General features: G+C 47.3%; 1 protein-coding gene across 10 annotated transcripts in view; it reads left to right on the forward strand.

Annotated features, from left to right (window-relative positions):
- PBRM1 (polybromo 1) overlaps positions 1–22,689 on the forward strand; it is a 1,258,882-nt gene that overhangs the window by 800,516 nt on the left and 435,677 nt on the right. For all 10 annotated transcript variants that reach the window (XM_069643172.1, XM_069643175.1, XM_069643176.1 and 7 more), the window contains one exon: positions 17,564–17,747. In XM_069643172.1, coding sequence (XP_069499273.1) covers positions 17,564–17,747 — 184 coding nt within the window. The remainder of the gene's footprint in view (positions 1–17,563; positions 17,748–22,689) is intronic.

Raw genomic sequence — 22,689 nt, forward strand, 5'->3', positions numbered from 1 at the left:
AGATGGTCACTCTCTCTCAAGTCCTCCAGGCCCTTCCACTTCAGGACTGGTTGGTGTCTCTCGACCTCAAGGACGCTTATTTTCATGTGCCGATACATCCAAAGCACACGAAGTACCTGAGGTTCACGGTTGGCGACTCGCACTTTCAGTTTCGGGTCCTGCCGTTTGGATTGACCTCCGCCCCGAGGGTCTTCACCAAGCTCATGGTAGTGGTGGCAGCGCACCTCAGGAAAGGGGGGATTCACGTCTACCCCTACCTGGACGATTGGTTGATCAGGGCGCGGTCTCCCGAGCAAGTCCTGGATCATCTGTCAGTCACCTGCCACTCCCTCCACAAGCTGGGCTTCTCCCTCAACTTAAAGAAGTCCCATTTGACACCAACTCAGAGTCTCCAGTACATCGGCGCAGTGCTCGACACACCCCTGGTGCAGTGTTTTCCTCCCCAGGTGAGGGCTCATCACATTCAGCAGATGGTGCACAAGTTTCAGCTTGCCCAGTCTCCCAGCGTTCGAGTTCCTGAGATTGCTTGGCCTCATGGCATCCTGCATTCTTCTGGTGCCAGAGGCCAGGTTGCGGATGAGATTTTTGCAATGGGCACTCCAGTGGTCTCAGTCCTCCGGCAGGATGTCGGACCCTGTTCAGGTGCCATCCTCGGTCCCCCAGGACCTTCTGTGGTGGGCCGTCAAAGACAATCTGATGAGGGGGGCTCCATTTAATCTACCCTGGCTGGAGGTGACGATCGTGACGGACGCATCCCTCACGGGATGGGGAGCTCATGCCAACGAGTTGACAGTCAGCGGTCGTTGGTCTCCGTCGGAGTCCAGACTCCATATCAATCTGTTGGAGCAGAGGGCCGTCAGGCTAGCCCTGAAGGCTTTTCTGCCAACTGTGCGTGGGAATAATGTCCTGATCCTGACGGACAACACGGTGGCCATGCACTACCTCAACAAATAGGGGGGGGCAGGGTACCCTTCCTCTGTGCAGGGAGGTGATGCAGCTCTGGTTCTGGGCTATCCAGCAGGAAGTTTCGATCTCGGCAGTTCATCTGGCCGGAGACGAAAACGAGACGGCAGACGCTCTGAGCAGGCCGAGTGCGATCTCTCACAAGTGGGAGTTGGCTCAGGAGATTCTCCTGGAGATCTTTGCCCTTTGGGGGACCCCTCAAGTGGATCTCTTCGCCTCCAGTGTCAACTGGAAGTTCGAGAGGTTCTGCTCGCGGGAATTTCCTCCGAAAGGAGCCTTAGGAGACGCGTTCATGGTGGAGTGGTTATTACCACTGCTGTATGCGTTTCCTCCAGTCCCCGTCATCCCGCAAGTACTACGGAGGTTCGGTTCCCGGATGATCCTCATTGCTCCGGCATGGGCCCGGAGGACGTGGTACCCGGACCTTCTTGACTTGTCCATCTGTGTTCCACGTCGTCTTCCCTACCGAGACGATCTGCTCTCACGGGATTGGGGTCAGGTTCTCCATCCAGAGGTCAGTTTCTCCATCCAGAGGTCAGTTCCCTCAACCTTCACGCTTGGTTTCTGAAAGGTTGAGGTATAAGGATTGGGACCTCTCTGAAGACATGATGGAGGTGTTGCTCTCGGCCAGACGGCCCGCAACAAAGTCCCCGTACCGTTGCCGTAAGTTCTGCGACTGGTGCAGGGTTAAGAATGTGGATCCTTTTGCATTCCCATGGTTGTCTTTTTTGCTTTCTTTGGCCCACAGGGGCCTTCAAGTGGGTACCATTAAAGGTTACCTGGCAGCGCTGTCCATATTTAAGCGCTCGTCTGAAGAGTGTTCCTATTTTAAAATTCCTTTAATTTCTCAGTTTCTGAAAGGGCTCACTAATGTGTTCCCTCCATCACCTTTCCAGGTGCCTGGTTGGGATTTGAACCTTGTTCTCAAGTTTCTGATGCGTGCTCCGTTTGAGCCTTTGCATGCATGCCCTTTGAGACTGTTAACTCTGAAAACTGTATTTTTAGTTGCGGTCACTTCCTCTCGCAGAGTGAGTGAGTTACAGGCACTTTCAGTTAAGCCACCCTTCACTGTGTTTCATAAGGACAGGGTTGTCCTTAGAGTTCGTCCTTCCTTTCTTCCGAAGGTGGTGTCGGAATTTCATTTAGGCCAGAAGGTTGTTCTTCCGGCGTTTTATCCTCCTCCACATCCTGGTAAGGAAGAGGAGAGGCTCCATAGGCTAGGCTTGATCCTAGGAGAGCGTTAAGCTTTTATATTTCATGCTTGTCCCAGGTCAAAGTGGATGATCAACTCTTCATTGGTTACGCTGGAAGGCGTTTGGGACACGCTGTGACGAAACAGACTTTGTCTCGCTGGATATATTATTATCTCGGAGTGTTACCGCTTGGCGGGTAATGACCGACCGGTTCGCTTACGGGCCCATTCTACCAGGGGTATGGCTGCCTCTACTGCCCTACAGAGGGGTGTTCCTATTCGTAACATCTGTGATGCAGCCACCTCGGCTTCGGTACATACTTTTGTACGTTACTACTCCCTCGATTCCATCCAGGGGCAGGATCTGGCCTTTGGCAAGGCGGTCCTTTACTCCGCAATTTGATTGGGCATTCTAATTTTCTGTTTTCTAAATTCTTTTCCCATCTCCTTGCATTGGTACTGCTTTGGGAGTATGTCATAGATATGGAATACGTCAGAGGACCCAATCCCCTTGAAGAACAAGTTACTCTCTTACCTGGTAACGTTCTTTCGATGGGATGGTCCGACGATGTATTCCATATCGCCCCCTCCCTGCCTTCCCCGCTACAGAATTTCTTATGCGATTGCAGCTTACGTTTCCGCAAGGCTTTGTGTGGTCAGACTGGCAGAAGACTGGTGCCACACGTTCTGGGAAAAAACTACAACTGAGGCTACGGGCGTCGTGCGTCCTACTTATACATCCAGTGACGTCGGCCGTCGGAGGAGGTCCTCGAGGGCGGCGTGTCGATGTCATCGACGCAGGACGTAGACGCCGAAAGATTTTCTGAAGCAGCACAGCTGTGGTGATTACTGTCATAGATATGGAATACGTCGTCGGACCATCCCATTGAAAGAACGTTACCAGGTAAGAGAGTAACTTGTTCTTCGTTTTTTATTCGCCTTGTACCCTTTGTGAGCCAGCAATTTCAATAATGCAACAGAATCCCTCCTGCACCGATGATCCTTTTCACTACATACCAACCGATCATCCACATACTGGATGATTTGTGCTAAGCACCTTACTTCAATGTAATCTGTACAGGTGTCACAGCTCTCAGAATGCCAACATCGTGTGAATTAACAGTCCATAATTATGCTGGCACATATCTCATGTCCTACTAAAAAAAAAAAAACATCTGGGTTACTATTGCCATCAGGGGGCACTGTACCTCCTTATACTGCACCATGATATCACAGGGGATGCAGATTCCCAAAATAATCTCCCCATTTTGTCCACTGTCCTCAAATAACTCCTTATCCGTCATTTCCTTTAATTGTACTGTCGGGTCTATACATAATATTTTGTGCGCCACTCGCACCTGTCCTGGTCTGTTCAAATTAGGACTACTCTTTTTCTGACAGTACTATTCCTTGCAAATCTAATTACAATATTGTCCCTGCCACCATCTCAGGTGGCACCATGGGTCAGAAAATAAAATCTGTAAGTACTTGCCAACACTTTGAGGCACTGTGTTTACTAATACCTTAATACCATAACAAAATATATACCTAGCACCACAGGAACCCCATGTACTACTGACTCCCTTGCTATTACATTGATTATTACCATTGCTTGAGCTACACACATTCATGCAGTGGAACACACTACCCCTTGATCTGTGACTGATACATTTCTGAGCAGATCCCTACCCAACAAGTTCACTGAGGAACTCTATGAATATAACAAGGGCTCGTACTACCTCCCCTCCTACTTTTATATCCAGCTCCTCAGTCTATGGAACTGTAGAAATAGCCCAAGAGAATCCCTGCATGTAAAGAGTTTTTACCTGATAATGGAAAGTTCCCTTCCATGATGCATGATTTAGTTGCACCTCAATCTACCATAAATATAAATTGCCTGTTTCCTATTTCCTCTTCCACCAAGGGCTCCTCTTCAGGGTCTGCGGTTATCAATAGGATTGGACATGCAAATGCTTTCTGTGGGCTGTCCTAATCCGAATATGTATTTGTCCCGTGGAATGAAAAAGAGCCGCCCGTCACTCCTAGGAATGGGGGCGCCTGTTCCCCCTGCCATTATGTTAAACTGTGTTCCCTCACTCTGCTGTAGTTATTGCCCATGTTGACCTGGCCTGTCTGCCCCATAAGGGGACTAATGTTTGACCCCCTCACCCGAATTGCTGTTGTCTTCTTTTTTTAGGCCCTTGGAATCCCTGCCCTGAAGGTGAAGGCCCATAATTAAATCTCATCCCAGGCCTTTTCCTGCACTCCCTTGCAAAATGCCCCCCTTTCCCGCAATACCAGCACTGTGATAGTCCCAATCCTCCTCCCTGAGGCCGTATCCTCCCAAAGCCTCCTGCTCTTGTTCCTCAAAATCCTCCCTTTCCCATTGGTACTCCTTCATATCGCCACTGTGGTTTGGGGTACTGCCCCTCCCCACCCCTTTGTCCCTGTCCTCCTACACCCCATAGTGCCGCAGTTGTGGCATTCCCAATTTCCCAGTATCTCCTGTCCTTTCCCCCTGAGCCGGTGCCTTCACTGGTGCTTGAATGACAACCTAATTTTGTTTCTTTTCCACTAGTTTTGCCTCGTCTATTTGCGGCTTTTGGACTGTCTCCTTGCCCTGCTTCTTGATTCTCTTACAATTGTGGACTATTATGCTTTGTATCTCTGGTCACCCTTTGGCTTCAATTCCCACAATTTTATCTAGTGCCTTCTGGACCTCTTTTGGTAGTCCCCTCTTTACAATAAAATAGAAAAATGGTACTGTCTCAACTCTCCACATTTCCTGTAACTTACGAATAATCCTAACTGGGTCCTCATCATCACCCGTTGTGCACTGCATTAAAGAATGGAAGTCAGGGGTATATGGGTACATCCTTCGTAGGGCATCCCATACCCTTGCCCTTACCTCATCAAAGGCTTCTCCATCATGTTCATTATCTTCAAGACTTAGTCCAGCCCTTGCCCATATGTCCCCAGCCTGGTCCCCGACTATGGTGACCAGTAAACTCTTAGTCTCCTACTGCTAAAGCTACCCTTGCTGTTTTTCAAATTCATAGATCCATTTACTAGCTCCATCTATAAGCTGGGGGAGAGCTTTAATCACATTATTTTTGTCCTTTTGAGGCCATGGCACATACTGTGTTATCCCTCCTTCTTTATGTTTTAGAGGCATCTGCATTTCTATTTTGTTTTGCACCCCTTTAGTATTCTTCTGATCTTGTAGTACCATGATTAAATCTGGTCTATTTCCTGGTCTGTCCCTCCCCACTGCCTCTTGTGGCTGGGACGGGGTTCTCACTGCATCCTCTCCTTGATCTCCTTCTTGCCCTGCCTCTTCATTATTTCTACCACCTTGATCTTCCCCTCTATTATCCCTTGCTTGTTCTACTTCTTGTCCCAAGACTACCCATACACTCTGCCCATCATCTTTTGCAACACAAACATTTCTTATTGCTCCAGGGTTTAAACAGAACAAAAAATCTCCCAAATTCCAATCCCCCGTTTTCTGCACCGGTACCCTTATTTCTGGTGATACTTCTTCAGGCACTTGTAACCTTACCAACCTTTCCTGCAATGGTCTTCGCTCATTGTCAAAGTCTACTTGTGGACCCTCTGGGTACACTAATGCTACGGGCATATTAGAGCTTGTGGATGGGTTATATGGAGGTGCAAAAGCTCTCGAGTCCCCCCAATCCCCCTAGTTGCTAATCAATGATAATCCTGTTGACACTCTCTCTACCTCTGGAGGCTTATAAACCGGGTGGTAATACCCTACTGCAGGTTTAGGCGTTACAGGGTATATACCCTTACATTTGATCTCTTTTTCACCTTCCTGATCTCCCATATCCTCAACTAATTTACAGAGATCTAGAATCTCTTCTTTTTTTTTGGGACTTGTTCCCTTCATATTTTGCTGCTACAAAGATAGATATTTTTTCGAGCATGTTTTTTATGGGAGCCCTGCTCTGGCCAGGCGCAGGCCGTCCCACCCTTCTTTTGTTTCTACTGTCAATTGTTTTTGTTCTGTCACAACACAGTAGCAGAACCCTATGCATGTGTTTTATTGGAGTTCCTTCCACCATAATGTTGCGCGTCCCTAATGCTTCACTTAACCCCTACTGCTATGTTGCATGTGCTTCAATAATACAGATCAACCCACTTTTTCCCCCACCCATTTTGACACTTTCTTCACTTTGATTTCACACATACACACACACCGCGACTCATCCACCTTCCTTCCTTTTTTTACCACAAAAGACAGCACGAGAAAATACAAAAGACTAAGATCCAGGCCCATTCCTTATACCGAGCCACTACCTAATAGCACTTATTGCTTTTATCGTCATAAGAAGAATACTGTGCGGTACTACCTTCTCAACTTGTATGGCGGCGGATGATCCCTTACCTCCCAGTCCTTATAAGCTGGGGAACCCTTTCCTTTCCATTATAAAAAGTAGAAAAACAAATAGGTGACAATTTCAATACATGACCCACTTATCACCAAAAGTCCTTTTTTATACTTCATCAACAATACTACATCAGCAAAAGTCCTATTCCATCTTTTCCACTGACCTCATACAACAATCACATCACCATAATACCACCCACATCACCACTATCACCATATCACATACATGTTCCCATGTTGTCATCACCTGCAAGAGCATACTCAGGTGGGCGTTGTTCACTTGAGTTTCCCTCTGTTATGAAGTCCCCATGCCGGTCGTTCTGGAGCCACGCCCTGTTCCAGTGAGCAGAAAGGATTTCTTTTAAAATTGCTTCTACTAAAGTTGTTCAGGATACATGGGTTTTTTAAGTTAGGAGTCTAATCACTACGGTTGGGCGTGGCTGACCTGCTTGGGGCTTCACAAAGCACAGGAAACTAAGTAACACGTCAAGGGGTCACCACTGAAAGCGAACCCCACTTTACAGGGGCGCCCTTTAAATACAGGGGACCCATAAACCGGAGTAAATGCACCCCTCTAGGGAATCAAAAGCCATGAGTCTGTCTTGCAGATTATAATACTTTAATCTTTACTGATCATGAGGATTGGGGAAATTGCAGAGGACTCTGCCATTTGAGGCCGGCATTCAGTCGTCGTCGCTGGCTCCCTCCAAGGTCCTGATGACTACTCCTGGGCCTGCAGCTTAAATACTCTTCAGTTGGTCACTGGATTCCTGCAGAGCTCCTCCAAACTTGTTCTTCTTGCCATACAAGGGATGCTGCAGTGTCTCCAGTGTTGCATGGCCAGGTTCCCTACTTTACATAATACTGTATTAGCTGGAATAATTTGTCGCTCTTGTTTGTCATAATTTACTATGTTATAAACATTCATACATAAACACATATTCCGGCCATTCTCTCAACATTAACTCCATAAAATTATTTCGAGGGGATTGGGTCCTCCGACGTATTCCATATCTATGACAGGTAATGTCACAGCTGTGCTGCTTCGGAAAATCTTTGGCGTCTGCATCGATGACGTCGATGCGCCGTCCCCGAGGACCGATCCGACGGCCGACGTCACCCGATGTGATAAGTAGGACGCACGACGCCGATAGCCTCAGTTCCATTTTTTCCGCGAACGTGTTCGCTTCGTGAATCTCGGTACGCCTCGACTCGTTGGAGTTTGCTGTTTTCTATTCTCGGTTCGTTGAACCTGTTCGGTTTGTTGTGAAGACCTGTTTGTGGCGATGTCTTTCTCATCTTGGACCCCGCGTCCGGGCTTCAAGAACTGCGGGGACTGTGGGTCCAAGATGTCGGTCACGGACTCACACGACGCCTGCCTCTGGTGCCTCGGGGAGGCCCACGATACGGACGACTGTGTCGACTGCCAGTCGCTCACTGCAAAGGCCTTGCAGGAACGCAAGAAGAAGCTGTCGGTAGGCCGGGTGTCTAAGCCCCGGAAGGCGAGGTCTGCGGGGCTTTCGACCGATGACTCGAGGGGTGACTCTCCGCGTCGTCGTCGGAAGTCCGGTGGGTCTCCTTCCAGGAGTCGGTCTCGCCACTCCTCCGGCTCTTCTGGGCATTCAAGGAAGCGCCGGCATATGTCGCCTTCCCCGTCCTCTTCCGAGGTCTTCGCCCGTCGGCGGGTCGCTTATCCCTCCATGCAAGCGACACCGGAGGAATGGGCTTCCTTCGGGAAGCAGATGCTACTGATTCTGGAATCGCAGGGCACCGGTCCGTCCGCGCCTCCGAGTGGGGTCGGTCGGCACCGGTCGAGAGACACCGCCCGTACGCTTTCGGGCTCGGGTGGTCGGCACGGCTCGCGGGAGAGGTCTCGCTCGGACAAGGGTAGCTGTTCTTGCCATGCCCGTTCCCGGTCCTCGATGCGCTCGAGACCGCGTGATCCTGTGCCGTCTTCGAAGAAGACATCGACGCCTGTGGCGCGGAGGTCGTTGACGATTTCTCTCGAGGCTCTGCCTCCGAGGGGCCGTCGGCGCCCAGGTTGTCGAGAGACACGCTCGTCCTGCGTCGACGCTGCAAATGCTGGAGGTGTTGCAGCTGACGTCGACGCCTTTTCTGTCGATGCCGACTCGTTCGGCGCCCTCAATGCCTTTCGAGGTGGTGGTGTCGGAGGGGCCCGTGGCACAGGGTTTGCCCCTAGAAAGGCTATGGCTAAGGTCCGGCACTGCTTTGGTCTGCAGAGGTCTACCTCTCCCCGCCTGGAGTACATTTCAGAGGGTGATGAAGGCTCTGATGGCGGCCTGGTTCCGGTTCCAGATGACCTTATCTCGGGCCATAGCCAGTTTGATGACCTGAGGCAGTCGCTGCATGATGCCAGTGGACTGGACACCTCTCCGAAGGTGGAGTTTTGTCGGCTGGAGCCTGGCACTCATGCCGATTCTTCATATCGGCACCTTATGTCTCGGGTTTACTTGGGTTGGTCAGCTCCCCCAGGGGAGTTCGTTCAGGATGATCTCGCGGACATCCTTGATCTCGGTCCTCCCACTGACCCGGTTTTGCCTTTTCATATGGCTCTGCAGAGAAGGGTGGTGGCGGCTTGGACTGCTCCGGAGAGTCTCCCGGCAGTGGGTATGTCTTTGTCGCGAAAATACCATCCAGCCAGTAGCGACCCCTGCTACTTGTCTAGGCACCCCACCCCGGAGGCCCCGGCAAAGCAGGCGTCGTATCCTACCATCCCTCCGGATTGGGACAACAAACGTTTTGACGGCTGGGCAAAGAAAGTGTTTTCTTCGGGGGGTATGGCGCTTCAGGCGGCCAACTCCATATGTGCCTTGTCACGTTTCACGCACACTCTGTGGAACTGTGTTGCATTAGCGGCTGATCATATTCCCGAAGGGGACGAACAGGATGGTTTCCTTGCTATGGTTCAGGATGGCAAGGATGCCATGTGTGAGGCCGTTCAGTCGGATTTGGACTTGGCGGATTGTGTCAGCCGGTCCATGGCGGCGAGCACCGTAATGCGCAGGTTTGCGTGGTTGCGGAAGTCTGGGTTCGCTCCTGATGTGCAGTCCCGGCTCCTCAACATGCCTTTTGACGGTGAACACCTTTTTGGCAGCAAGGCTGACAAGAGCCTTGAGAGGTTGCAGACCTCCAAAGCTGCAGCGAAATTGTTGGGTGCTGCAGTTCGCCAACCTCCGCCTTTTCGTCCTAGTGGACAGCAATGGAGGGGAGGTTCCTTTCGCTATTACTCGTCCTTCAGTAAAGCGAGAGGAGCTAGCAGTCAAAGAGGCCATCGTAAGAGTGCCAGAGGTGGAAACAAAGGTACTCGAGGTGCCAAGGCCGCTCGGGCAGTTGCCTCTTTGCCCTCAGGCAACGCCGCAGCCGCTACCACTCAGTCATGAGGCCAGGTCCCATGGTCCGCCGGTTGGGGGAAGGCTGGCGCAGCATCTTGTAGAGTGGCAAGCCATTACTTCGGATGTGTGGGTTCTGGAGATCATAACCCGCGGGTACTGTCTTCCTTTTCGGCAGAGGCCTCACGACAATCCACCAGGGAACCTCTCTTTGAAGAGTCCGGATCCGCTCCTTGCGCAGGAAATTCAAGCCCTGCTGGAGAAAGGCGCCATAGAACTGGTGCCTGTAGCAGAGAGGAACAAGGGATGGTATTCCCCTTATTTTTTGATTTCGAAGAAAGACGAGGGATTGAGACCCATCATGGACTTGCGTGGTTTGAACAAACTCCTCAGGAAGGACAAGTTCAAGATGGTGACTCTTTCTCAAGTCCTCCAGGCCCTTCCACTTCAGGACTGGTTGGTGTCTCTCGACCTCAAGGATGCTTACTTCCATGTGCCGATCCATCCCAAGCACAAGAAGTTCCTGAGGTTCGCGGTTGGCGACTCGCACTTTCAGTTTCGGGTCCTGCTGTTCGGATTGACCTCCGCCCCGAGGGTTTTCATCAAGCTCATGGTGGTGGTGGCAGCGCATCTCAGGAAAGGGGGGGGGGGGGATTCACGTCTACCCCTACCTGGACGATTGGTTGATCAGGAGGAGCTCTCCCGAGCAAGTCCTGAATCATCTGTCCGTCACCTGCCACTCCCTTCACAGGCTGGGCTTCTCCCTCAATTTAAAGAAGTCCCATTTGACACCAATGCAGCGGCTCCAGTACATCGGAGCAGTGCTCGACACGTCCCTGTGGCAGTGTTTTCCTCCCCAGGTGAGGGCTCTTCACATTCAGCAGATGGTGCACAAGTTTCAGTTTGCCCAGAATCTCCCAGCGTCCGAGTTCTTGAGACTGCTCGGCCTCATGGCATCCTGCATTCTTCTGGTGCCAGAGGCTCGTCTGCGGATGAGATCTTTGCAGTGGGCACTCAAGCTCCAGTGGTCTGTCCTCCGGCGGGCTGTTGGACCCTGTTCAGGTGCCGCCCTCAGTAGCCCGGGGCCTTCTGTGGTGGGCCGTCGAGGGCAATCTGATGAAGGGGGCCCCATTTTGGCTGCCCTGGCCGGAGGTGACGATCGTGACGGACGCATCCGTCACGGGATGGGGAGCTCATGCCAACGAGTTGACAGTCAGCGGTCGTTGGTCTCCGTCGGAGTCCAGACTCCATATCAATCTGTTGGAGCTGAGGGCCGTCAGGCTAGCCCTGAAGGCTTTTCTGCCGACTGTGAGCGGGAAGAGTGTCCTGATTCTGACGGACAACCCGGTGGCCATGCACTACCTCAACAAAAAGGGGGGGGGGCAGGGTCACTTCCGCTGTGCAGGGAGGCGATGCAGCTCGAGTTCTGGGCCATCCAGCAGGAAGTTTCGATCTCGGCGGTTCATCTGGCCGGAGACGACAACGAGACGGCGGACGCTCTGAGCAGGCAGAGCACGATCTCTCACGAGTGGGAGCTGGCTCAGGAGATTCTCCTGGAGATCTTCGCCCTTTGGGGGACCCCTCAAGTGGATCTCTTCCCCTCCAGTGTCAACCGGAAGTGCGAAAGGTTTTGCTCGCAGGAATTTCCTCCAAAAGGAGCCTTAGGAGACGCGTTTGTGGTGGAGTGGTCATTCCCACTGCTGTACGCATTTCCTCCAGTCCCAGTCATCCCGCAAGTACTGCAGAGGTTACGGAGGTTCGGTTCCTGGATGATCCTCATTGCTCCGGCGTGGGCCCGGAGGACGTGTACCCGGACCTTCTAGACTTGTCCATCTGCCCTCCACGTCATCTTCCCTACCGAGACGATCTGCTCTCACGGGAGGGTGGTCAGGTTCTCCATCCAGATGTCAGATCCCTCAATCTTCACGCTTGGCTTCTGAAAGGTTGAGGTATAAGGATTGGGACCTCCCTGAAGACTTGATGGAGGTGTTGCTCTCGGCCAGGCGGCCGGCAACAAAGTCTCTGTGCCGTTGGAGAAAGTTCTGCGACTGGTGCAGAGTTCAGAATGTGGATCCTTTTGAATTCGACATTCCCATGGTTTTGTCTTTTTTGCTTTCTTTGGCCCACAGGGGCTTGCAAGTGGGGACCATTAAAGGTTACCTGGCGGCGCTGTCCATATTTAAGCGCTCGTCTGAAGAGTGTTCCTATTTTAAGATTCCTTTAATTTCGCAGTTTTTGAAAGGGCTCACTAATGTGTTCGCTCCGTTACCTTTTTTGGTGCCAGGTTGGGATTTGAACCTTGTTCTTAAGTTTCTTATGGGTGCTCCGTTTGAGCCTTTACATTCCTGCCCTTTGAGGCTGTTGACTCTGAAAACTGTGTTTTTGGTTGTGGTTACTTCCGCTCGCAGAGTGAGTGAGTTGAAGGCACTTTCAGTTAAGCCACCCTTCACTTTGTTTCAGAAGGACAGGGTTGTCCTTGCAGTTCGTCCTTCTTTTCTTCCGAAGGTGGTTTCGGATTTTCATTTGAGCCAGAAGGTTGTTCTTCCGGCGTTCTATCCTCCTCCACATCCTGGTAAGGAAGAGGAGAGGCTCCATCGGCTTAATCCTCGGAGAGCGTTGAGCTTTTATATTTCGCGCATGTCCCGGGTCAGAGTGGACGATCAACTTTTTATTGGTTACGCTGGAAAGCGTTTGGGACAAGCTGTGACGAAACAGAATTTGTCTCGTTGGATTATTTTGGCTATCTCCGAGTGTTACCGCTTGGCGCGGGTAAAGACCCTCCGGCTGGCTTGCGGGCCTATTCTACCAGAGGAGTGGCTGCGTCTACTGCCCTGCAGAGGGGAGTTCCTATTCGTCACATCTGTGATGCAGCCACCTGGGCTTCAGTACATACTTTTGTACGTCACTACTCCCTCGATTCCATCAGAGGGCAAGATCTGGCCTTTGGCAAGGCAGTTCTCTATTCCGCAATTTGATTGGGCATGCTAAATTTGTATTCTAAATTCTTTCCCACCTCCTTGCTTGCTACTGCTTTGGGAGTCTGTCATAGATATGGAATACGTCGGAGGACCCAATCCCCTCGAAGAACAAGTTACTTTCTTACCCGGTAATGTTCTTTCGATGTGATGGTCCGACGACGTATTCCATATCGCTCCCTCCCTGCCTTCCCCGCTGCAGAAATTCTTTTGCGATTGCAGCTTGCGTTCCACAAGGCCTTGTGTGTCTGACTGGCAGAAAACTGGTGGCACACGTTCTGGGGAAAAAACTATAACTGAGGCTATGGGCGTCGTGCGTCCTACTTATCACATCGGGTGCCGTCGGAGGAGGTCCTTGGGGACGGCGCATCGACGTCATCGACGCAGACGCCAAAGATTTTCCGAAGCAGCACAGCTGTGGACATTACCTGTCATAGATATGGAATACGTTGTCGGACCATCCCATCGAAAAAACGTTACCAGGTAAGAAAGTAACTTGTTCATTTGATGTGGTCCAGTAACTTCTACAGAAAAACACTTTTCTACTACTATGTTGTGCTGAATCCTGTTTTTCAGTCTACATTGGCCTGTGATTGACAGGACCAGTTGGTCAGCCACGTTCTCAGTTCAAGCCTGCCTGGTCTATATTTAGCGCAGCTTGACTTTATCGTGTGCTGTTACATTTGATTTTTAAAACTACACAGAATAACATTTACATGTGTTTTTCAACTAATCTATTTGTACATTATATTTTTAATACTACCTATCTATATTTAGTGACTGGCCATGCCTCTGTGTGATTATTTTTGCATGAAAAAGCTTTCCCAGTGCTATAGTGCTTAGAAGTCTTGACTAATTGTAAAGCGCTTAAGGGGTGCAGGAAGGCTCAAGCCAAACTCCTCCCCAACACCTGCTGGGTTAGTGACAGCTAGGCTGGAGTGAATGTGGGGAAACTGGATAAAAGGCAAGTCTCTTGGCTTTAAAGGCAGAGTCGACCACTGGAACGGAAGAACCGAAGACGAGCTTGAAGAGTACAGCTGCTGCAACTCCTGGACCGTTGGTGTGTCCGGTGAAGCCCTGCTGCATGTCCGAATTGCTAAGTTCATCTCGACAGAGAAGCCCTGCAAGGACGACTTCTCCCTTTCAGTTGGTGGGACCAATCAACTTGAACCGTAAGACACCTGGATACTCACCTCAGAGCTGGTTGACTTTCCTCAGAGTGCTGCAGGAGACCGTAGAACCAGGGACGAAGACACCAGTTTGTGTGCTTGACTACTGCTACTGTAAATTAACATTTGCCATTTGCCAGCTTTTTGACCAGTCCCAGTGCAGTGCAGGAGACCCCCAACGTCCTCCCTCTTGTCCCCACAACTGAGGCCCAGGAACAGCGAGATCTGCAGGAACTGCCAGGAACAGAAGTCCTCAGCTGCATTTTTTTCTTCATTTGTAAAGGTATTGTAAAACCAGACTGAGAGTATTTACCTCTCGCAGTGAAAGTGCTTGAAACTTTCCCAACTCGCACGCCTAATCAGCTTGTGACCCAGCATATAATTCTTCTTGCTACAAAGTACTCCTAAGAACTTGTGCCGACTTTTCCGTTTCACTTTCAGAACTGCTTTACCCTATCCAAGACTTTAGCCCATTGACTTTGGCCTAGTCTATTGAATTGAATCGACTCTTCTGGTGAACTCTAAATATTTGCACTGTCTAAGAATAACTTGTAGCCTTTCATGTACTAAATAACCTATTCCTTGTTGCTCCTCCTTCAAAGTAGTCTGAATGCCTCAAACTTAGTGTATGTACTGAAGTATATTTGTGTATGATATTTAACTGCCTCCTTCTAGTGAATGTTTCATAACTGTTGAATAAATTAATATGTGTTTAACCAGGAAACCTTGAGAGTAAGAGTTTATTTGAACACCTGTGATTGTAGACCTCTGTAACATCATTACAGCTCACATTTCCTCTTGAGATAAGCCTGGCTGCTCAGCTCCACTACCAAAACCTGTGTAGTACAGACTTATACCAACGGTTGGTTTTGCTTACACCTGTAGTCATAGTTGTGTGTAGTGGTCCCAAAGGGTACTGCATATAAACTTTGCCTAACAGATACTTTGTTTCCTTATCTTTTTTTTTTTATATATATAATGGCTTTATGGTTACTTTTACAATAAGCCTAAAACAGGCTGGTGGCAGCTGTGATATTATTGCTGTTTTGTGGTTTTTGTACTTGTGCCCTTTCGCATTTCCTTTAAATGTCAAACCTAAGGTGGCTAGTATCCCAACATGTCCGTGCCACGTGGCTTTTCACTTGTTCTTTTGCCATATTGCTTTTTGGCTTTCATTCTGCCTTTTTAGGTCAGGGAATGGCTTATATGAAAATGCCCTTCGCGGGGAAAGATGTGTTTTTTTTCGGGCTGATGTGTGTGTGTGTGTGTGTGTGTGTGTGTGTGTGTGTGAGCCAGAGGAGGAGGCTGGGTCTATCAAGTCACATTCCACATCTCTAGTGCCAGAAAGTCTGTTGCTCTGGAGATGCAATTACCAGTGGTTATCCAGCATTGGATAATCCAGGCAGTTTGGATGGTACAGATCCTTACCATTGGTTGGCTTTCTTGATACCTGCCTGAATTTTGAATAAAAGAGCCCTGCGTCTGTTCTGCAGGTCATTGCAACCAAGACGTCTAATGAAAAAGAGAAGTCCACTGATGACCCCTGCCCAGCATCAACACCAGTGTTGTCCTGGTGAAGCCCTGCTCCTCAGTCTTGATTGCTAGAATACCTTTGTTGGTGCTTAATATCCTGGATCAGTGGGAACAACCAGTCTCTACCCCTGCGTGAGAATCCGTGCCTGCTGAGCCTTCGGAAATGTCCATGGACCAACCGCTGGTCTGACAGGCTCCCTCCTGCTCTATCTCGCTGAAGCCATTGTTCCGAGAAGAGCCTTGGAACCTGGCAGAACTTAAGCTTGTGTCACAAGTCCCTTGCTCCTGCATTTTCAGTCGTTTCACTCTGAGGGAAGCTGTGTAGAGGCTGCTCCTGTGTTCTCCACTGTGCAATCGCCTTTCGTCACCTGGCCGGTCTGACCTACTTTAGATCTTGTCTTCTTCGTGTCTGTGAGGTATGCCGTAGCCGTCTCTCCCACAGAAGTCTTCACTTGTCTTCGTTTGGGTCTTCAACTGGAAGCTGTCTGGAACCAATTGCTCTGCACCACGATCGACCAAAACTAAATCCTGTATAACAAAGTATCACGACCCTCGCGGTAGGAACAAAGCCAGAAGAAAAAACCTGGAAGCATGTTTGGAACCTCCAACCGTGGTATCTGTAGAACTCTGATCCAGGGGGCAAGTTCACATACCTGGACTAAGGATCCTTCCCTAGGCCTATCGTAGTGTTTTGGATTGAGTTGAGTACTTACCTGAACTTTTATTGAATTTCTATCTAACTTTGGAACTCTTGTATTCATCATACCCACTGACACTGCTATTCCTATAAGAACTTAACTGAAGAAGTATATGCTTTCTATGGAAACCAATGTAGGCTTGGACTTATGATAATTAGGGAAGCTGTTTGTGTTTATTCTAAAGAGTTCTGTCTGTTTCTCTATGCATCAGACTACTCACCTGTATTGCGCAGGTAATTGATTCATATGCAATTTCTCCTGAGATTTAATGTGTATGTATGTTTTACAAGGGTTATAGGTCAAATGTTCGAATCAAAATGGTCGAATGACAAAAGGGTCGAGTAAAAACGACCGGAAAAAAAACGGTCGAATGCTTTTTTTTTTTGTGTGGGGGTTCCCCCCCCAATCCATGTTTTTGGTGTAAAAACACCTTTTTTTACCAATACTAAAGCAAAAAAAAAGATTTATATATTTTTTTAAAAAATTCGACCCTTTTGTTTTTGGCCGTTTTGATTCGACCCTTTTGTCATTCGACAATTTTGTTTCGAACATTTGACAGGACACCTTTTACAAGGTTTTGTGTGACGATACTGATCTGTAATTTTTATTTGCTTAGGCTGCAAACTAAAGACATAATCAATAATTGCATGTTTAATGCTCACTGGAATTACCAGTGTTACTCGGCGTGGACTCCTTGTAGCCTAGACAACTCTTACACCCATACAGAGACGAAGCCTTGCTGCTCTGTTACCTCATCTTGATTGGGTTTTGGCTAACCTATCAGTGTCTTCCCTCATCACCATAATAGAGTGGTCTCCCAAAATCTTCCCACCAGCGCTGATTTGGGAAATCCATCTTAACACTGATTAGGGCCAAGACGCGTGCTTGGTGCCATATTTCGGAAACTGTGCTTCGGGGAAAGATGCATGTTCTGTACAATGTCTCGGAGTCTGATTAGAGTTACTATCCGTGCTGGGTGCTTATATCCCTCATACTCTGTGGTAGAGATCATATGTAGAGGGGTGCCAGTAACAGTCTTTCTTTGTAAGATTGTAGAGACAACCCTGGCACTTTATTATTTCACACTTCCGGATGGCTTTTGCTTTGACTCTTCCAAGTATGAACACTCTTTCGTTGTAGAGACCTCCTTGGCTTCCAGAAAAGTCTTTTAAAAAAAAATCTCTTTTGTAATGTGTTTTTTTGGTCATACACACCAGACCACACTTGCATCATTTATTATCCCTCCGTGTAATGTACTTTCTTTTCTCTCAGGTAAATGCGGGGTATTATGCTTCAAGGACTTCTTGTCTTGCCGGCCAACTGAGATCGATGAGAATGACGTGCTGCTCTGTGAGAGTCGCTACAATGAGAGCGACAAACAGATGAAGAAATTTAAAGGGCTTAAGAGGTTTTCGTTGTCATCAAAGGTGGTGGATGATGAAATATATTACTTCAGGTAACATCTAATACCTTGTGTATATTATCAAAAGTATTCTGCAAGAGTTGAATGTGAACCAGTCAAGGCTAGAAATGGCGGGTACAATGGAACACACCATACCCGCTCCCAATTATTCTTCTTTGATATCATGCATGACTTCAGCAGTCATGCCACAAGTGTGTGCAAAAGAATAGGGAGCACCCTGATGCCAATGTACATTGTCGTCATGTGCACATCACTGTGCTTGTGTGGTTTCTGTTTTGGTTATTGGTTATGTGAAAGTCATCTTCTAGGTTGTTGATGCTGCCCGTGCTAACATGAGTTGCAATGTGTTCTGTATATCCAAACACTGCCTTTTTCTTTTCTTTTCTCCATCCCAGTGTCCTTCCCAGTTTCAGTTACTTGCACTTTACAGATGGCAGGTAGTATTTTCCTCTCCAGCCCAGTCCTCCCCAGTTTCAGTTACTTGCACTTTACAGATGGCAGGCAGTATTTTCTTCTCCAGCCCAGTGTCCTTCCCAGTTTCAGTCACTTGCACTTTACAGATGGCAGGCAGTATTTTCCTCTCCAGCCCAGTGTCCTTCCCAGTTTCAGTCACTTGCACTTTACAGATGGCAGGCAGTATTTTCCTCTCCAGCCAAGTGTCCTTCCCAGTTTCAGTTACTTGCACTTTACAGATGGCAGGCAGGCAGGCTGAATGATCCACAACAGTTGTTAGGAAACATTTTCATAGATTCATATGGGATCCCCAGTCTTTTTGCTTATTTTGGAAACCGTGTTTTGCCTTTTGGAGGTCAGGAAAGCCGCCTTCTTTACTTCCCTTGCCTGCTTTGCTCATTCTTATGGGGAAACTGATGAGTCCCCAAGACTTGCCAGTAAAAGGGTTACAGGTTGAGATAAAAGGGCCTGTTGAAGTAATGAGGGGCTCTCTTCCTGAGACTCCTCCGACTCTTCTGACTATTCAACAATATTAGAGTTAGACTCTGAATTATCATTCTCATTTTCCACATTTCCTGGGATAGTAGGTATGACAGGCCTACTACCAAGACTTTGATTATTCAACAATCTTGCAATCAGTTCATTTTTCTTTCCTTTAACAGGGAGATTCTTGACTTTACACATTTCGTTCAGTTGATCCACTGTTAAAATGATCAGGGCTTCCTGCCTGAAGTTATCCATATCTGACATGTTACAATTGCTTTCCTAGTGGAGCTTAGCCTTGTGATGGTTTTTAGTTGAACAAAAGTAAAGCAAATTCTTAGTGTAACAACTCTACAATATATCCTCACCGCCTGCAACCAGTGTTGGGCAACATTTGTATGCAGTACCCTGTGGGAACACTACAAACAACTCTGACTACTGGTATAGGCAAAACAACCTAACAGTCGGACACATCAGTTTGGAATTGTCTCAGCCCCACAGGTTCACATATTCAGAGACGGTATTCCAATGTACACATTAGTCTTTCCCTCTGAAGAGAGGGACCAACATCTACCACAGCAGATCCCTTGTTACATAGCCAGTTGGCAGATAACTGTCCGAAATGTGATGCCTCTTTTAGGCATGAAGGCATCTGTTGGGACAGTTTTTCTAAAGTCCATCTAAGGGGACTTTATAAAACTATACCTTGGGCAATACAGAAACTCAAACTCTTAGTACAGGCCTGCATCACTCAGTAAAGGGGTAGTTGTGGCAGAGCAGCCAGGTTGATCTGAGGAGGGAGAGAGGGCCGTAGGAATTTACAATGAACTTGTAGCATACATATGGTCCAAAGAAACGCATATACACTGATGTATTGTAAAAATAATAATCAATTTTATGTATACACAGGTAAAGAAAATATTTTAGAAAGGTAAGTTCAATTATAAGTCATAAACACAATATAAAAACACAATACTTCTGGTAAGTAAACCACAGTATACAGCACATTTTCAATAGCAGTATGCAATTCAAGATTAGGTAAAAGGTTGGGTTGAAAAAACAAATTACTTCTGTTTTTTTTTTAAATAATGCAGGAGGCGACCCCCGCAGCCTTCCCGCTACCTTAACTTATACCCTTACCCCATCCCCAGGAATAAGCTCCCAGAATCGAGTACAGCATTGGTTGTAACACAAGAAGCTAGAAGTAACGTACAGTGTAATATTATGCCTGCGACTAAATCAATAGAGCAAAGGGAAAAATAATCTCCCGTAAAACAATAACAACCCAGATTTAATAAAGAGACAGAAATAGTTATCCCTGTATCGACAACACGGGGTGAAGGAAAAGAAGGCCAATCATCAGCCCATCAGTATATGAGGAAGGAATCAGTATTTGCCCAGCCGAGGCTATGGATTGAAGAGAAAACTCATTCAGAAGATTGTTCGGTCCTAAATAGGGCAACAATTGTGAAAATAACAAGAGAGGTAGCAGACCTCCGTTTATTCTCCTCTCAGGATATAGAATATATTCACTTCCCCTACGATGCATACACAAAAGTGGCAGAGATCGGTTTGGGAGAGACAGTATTGTTAGGAGCTAAAAAGGAATTTCTGGAATTAAGATACGACATTGCAACCAAAAACCTGAGTTGAACAAAAAAGTTATTTCTGAGAAGCCTTCACCTGAAGAGGCAAGGAGTAATTCTAAAGAACAGCACTGTATGAAATTGGATGAGAAATCTAAAACAAATGTGAATGTGGGCTGTGTCTCCAGAATGTCTCTAGATGGTGGGCTTTGTTACTAGAGATACTTGCTCAAGTCCTCCAGAAGTTAATGGAGGTGGAACTGCCGCTCTAGTAGACAGTGAAGCAGGCATGCTGAGTTGGAATATGACGGGTTCTAGAGGTTTAACTAATACTGAAATATGTAAAGATATATTTGGGAATTACGACCTAATAGCATTCATGGAAACAGTGATTGCTGAAGAGCGTAAATATTGATGGTTTCTCAATCATTGATCAGCAGGCAACCAGATGTAACAGAGGTAGACCATCAGGTGGTCTGTTGACAGCAGTAAAGAATTCACGTAGAAGAAAAATAGTTCTGAGGCAAAATCAATATCCAGTTATCCTGGCTGTCAGGCTCCACTCCGTTAGAGGGGAATTGACTAGTGTAATTGCTCTGATTAATGTGTACTGGAACCCTGCAAATTCAAACCTGGTGTAATTTTTGTCACAGTTGTCTACAGTTTTATTAAAGGCTAGGGGTCTGGATGAAGATGTACTAATAATTATAGTGGTGTATTTGAACTCTCACTGTTTTCCAATTCACAACAAGTTGAAAAAAAGCCAACTGGGAGGAGAAAACAGGAAGCTCTGCAGGAGCTTTATACAGGACTGCGATTTGCAGATCGCAAATGGAAATGTTAAAGGGGACCTTAATCTCAGCCCGACATAAAAAAGTGTGTCTAAATCCGTTATTTGTCAAAGGGAATGTTTCAGCAATGCGTGTGTATGAAAATGAAAGAAACCAACAAAAGTGATCTTAATATGCTAACCGCAAAGTTTGCTCTGACTACTGAGTTGGTGGAAATAATCTTACATAAATTGGAAATGAATCAGGGGGTTAATAGAATCCTAAAATATAGGGCCGGTGGGTCAAAATTAAATAAATCTTAACCATCTCACGTTGGGTATGGAGGCCGACCGACCACAATCAATTTGCACCCCAGAACATTTCTGAAACTTAATAATGGCTGTGGACAAACTGATAGCAATGAGTTCTAAAGATAGATCTTTGCATATACATGTTTCTGATGAGGTTATATGGCCAGAAAAGAAGGAATTGAGGTCAGAATATTGAGAAATGAATGTAAGGTTGAGTTGGAATGCATACAACAAAAGAAAAGGCTGAAGTCTGATTACAAAAACTGGGTACGAGAGTTGAGATATCTCGGGTCTCAAAAAGATGAAGTCATGCTCAGCACGCTGGTGAGTAATGCTAGGAATGTCTGGTCACTGATAAATAAGAATCAAGGAACTCGAGGAGAATTGCTGAGTAATTCAGTGTCAGAAGGAGATTGGATAAGACATTTCCAAGATCTTTATAAAATCCCCAGACAATGGGAGGAGTAGCAGCAAGACAGTGGTCAGTTGTCATTAGAATGGACCAGATAAGCTATAATCGAACTTATCTGGACGCCATCAACCTCGGCAGCTGCAGGTCCTAATGGACTTACTAACATCATCTTCAAGTCTGATATGGTATTGTGGTCCCAAATTTTATTGACACTATTCAGGAATATCCTCAGTAGTAGAACCTGTCCAGCAAGTTGGAAGGTAGCAATCATTATTCCAATCTATAAAAAAGGCAATCTTGCAGATCTGTAGAACTAGCGCCCGATTGCCCTTCTGGATGTGGATAGTAAGATATTTGCAAGCATCATTCGTCTGTGGTGTAAACTGAGAAACTGGGGTATTCAATCTGGCCTCCTCGCATTATTAATACATCTCCATGAGTTCTCACATGTACAGGTACATTTAGATGGAGAAGGACACCTAACCAAAACAATGCCAACAGAAACGGGCGTGAGGGAGTGGTGCATTCTTGCCCCCCTGCTTCTTTAACCTCTGTTTAGCAGACTTGATGGATGCTTTGGAAGAACAGGCCTTGGCAAGTCCTATGGTCGGCGTCCATAAGTTCTGTTGGATGGCATACGCGGACCACATTCTACTCTTGGACTATAATTATCAACCCAATAAAGTCTAATATCCGCTTTATCACTTGCTTGAAAAAATACTCACAAAATGGTTCCTAAACAGGGAGAAATTTGAAAGAACATATGCGATTAAGCATTCCGGTTTCATGTTTAACTCCCACCCGAAAATAGCACTAGTAGAGGAAAGACTCATTGGCAAAATTGCCCAGATAAGTTGCCAAATGAAAAGCCTGATGAAACGATAGTGCAGGTTTTCCAAAATTCCCCTTAATAGATTTGATAAGGGGAAAGTTCTCCAGCATGGGGTCTGGCATGGATTC

Source organism: Ambystoma mexicanum, chromosome 2p (assembly GCF_040938575.1).
Source record: "Ambystoma mexicanum isolate Mex_15411 chromosome 2p, UKY_AmexF1_1, whole genome shotgun sequence".
In the NCBI taxonomy this organism is placed as follows: Eukaryota; Metazoa; Chordata; class Amphibia; order Caudata; family Ambystomatidae; genus Ambystoma; species Ambystoma mexicanum.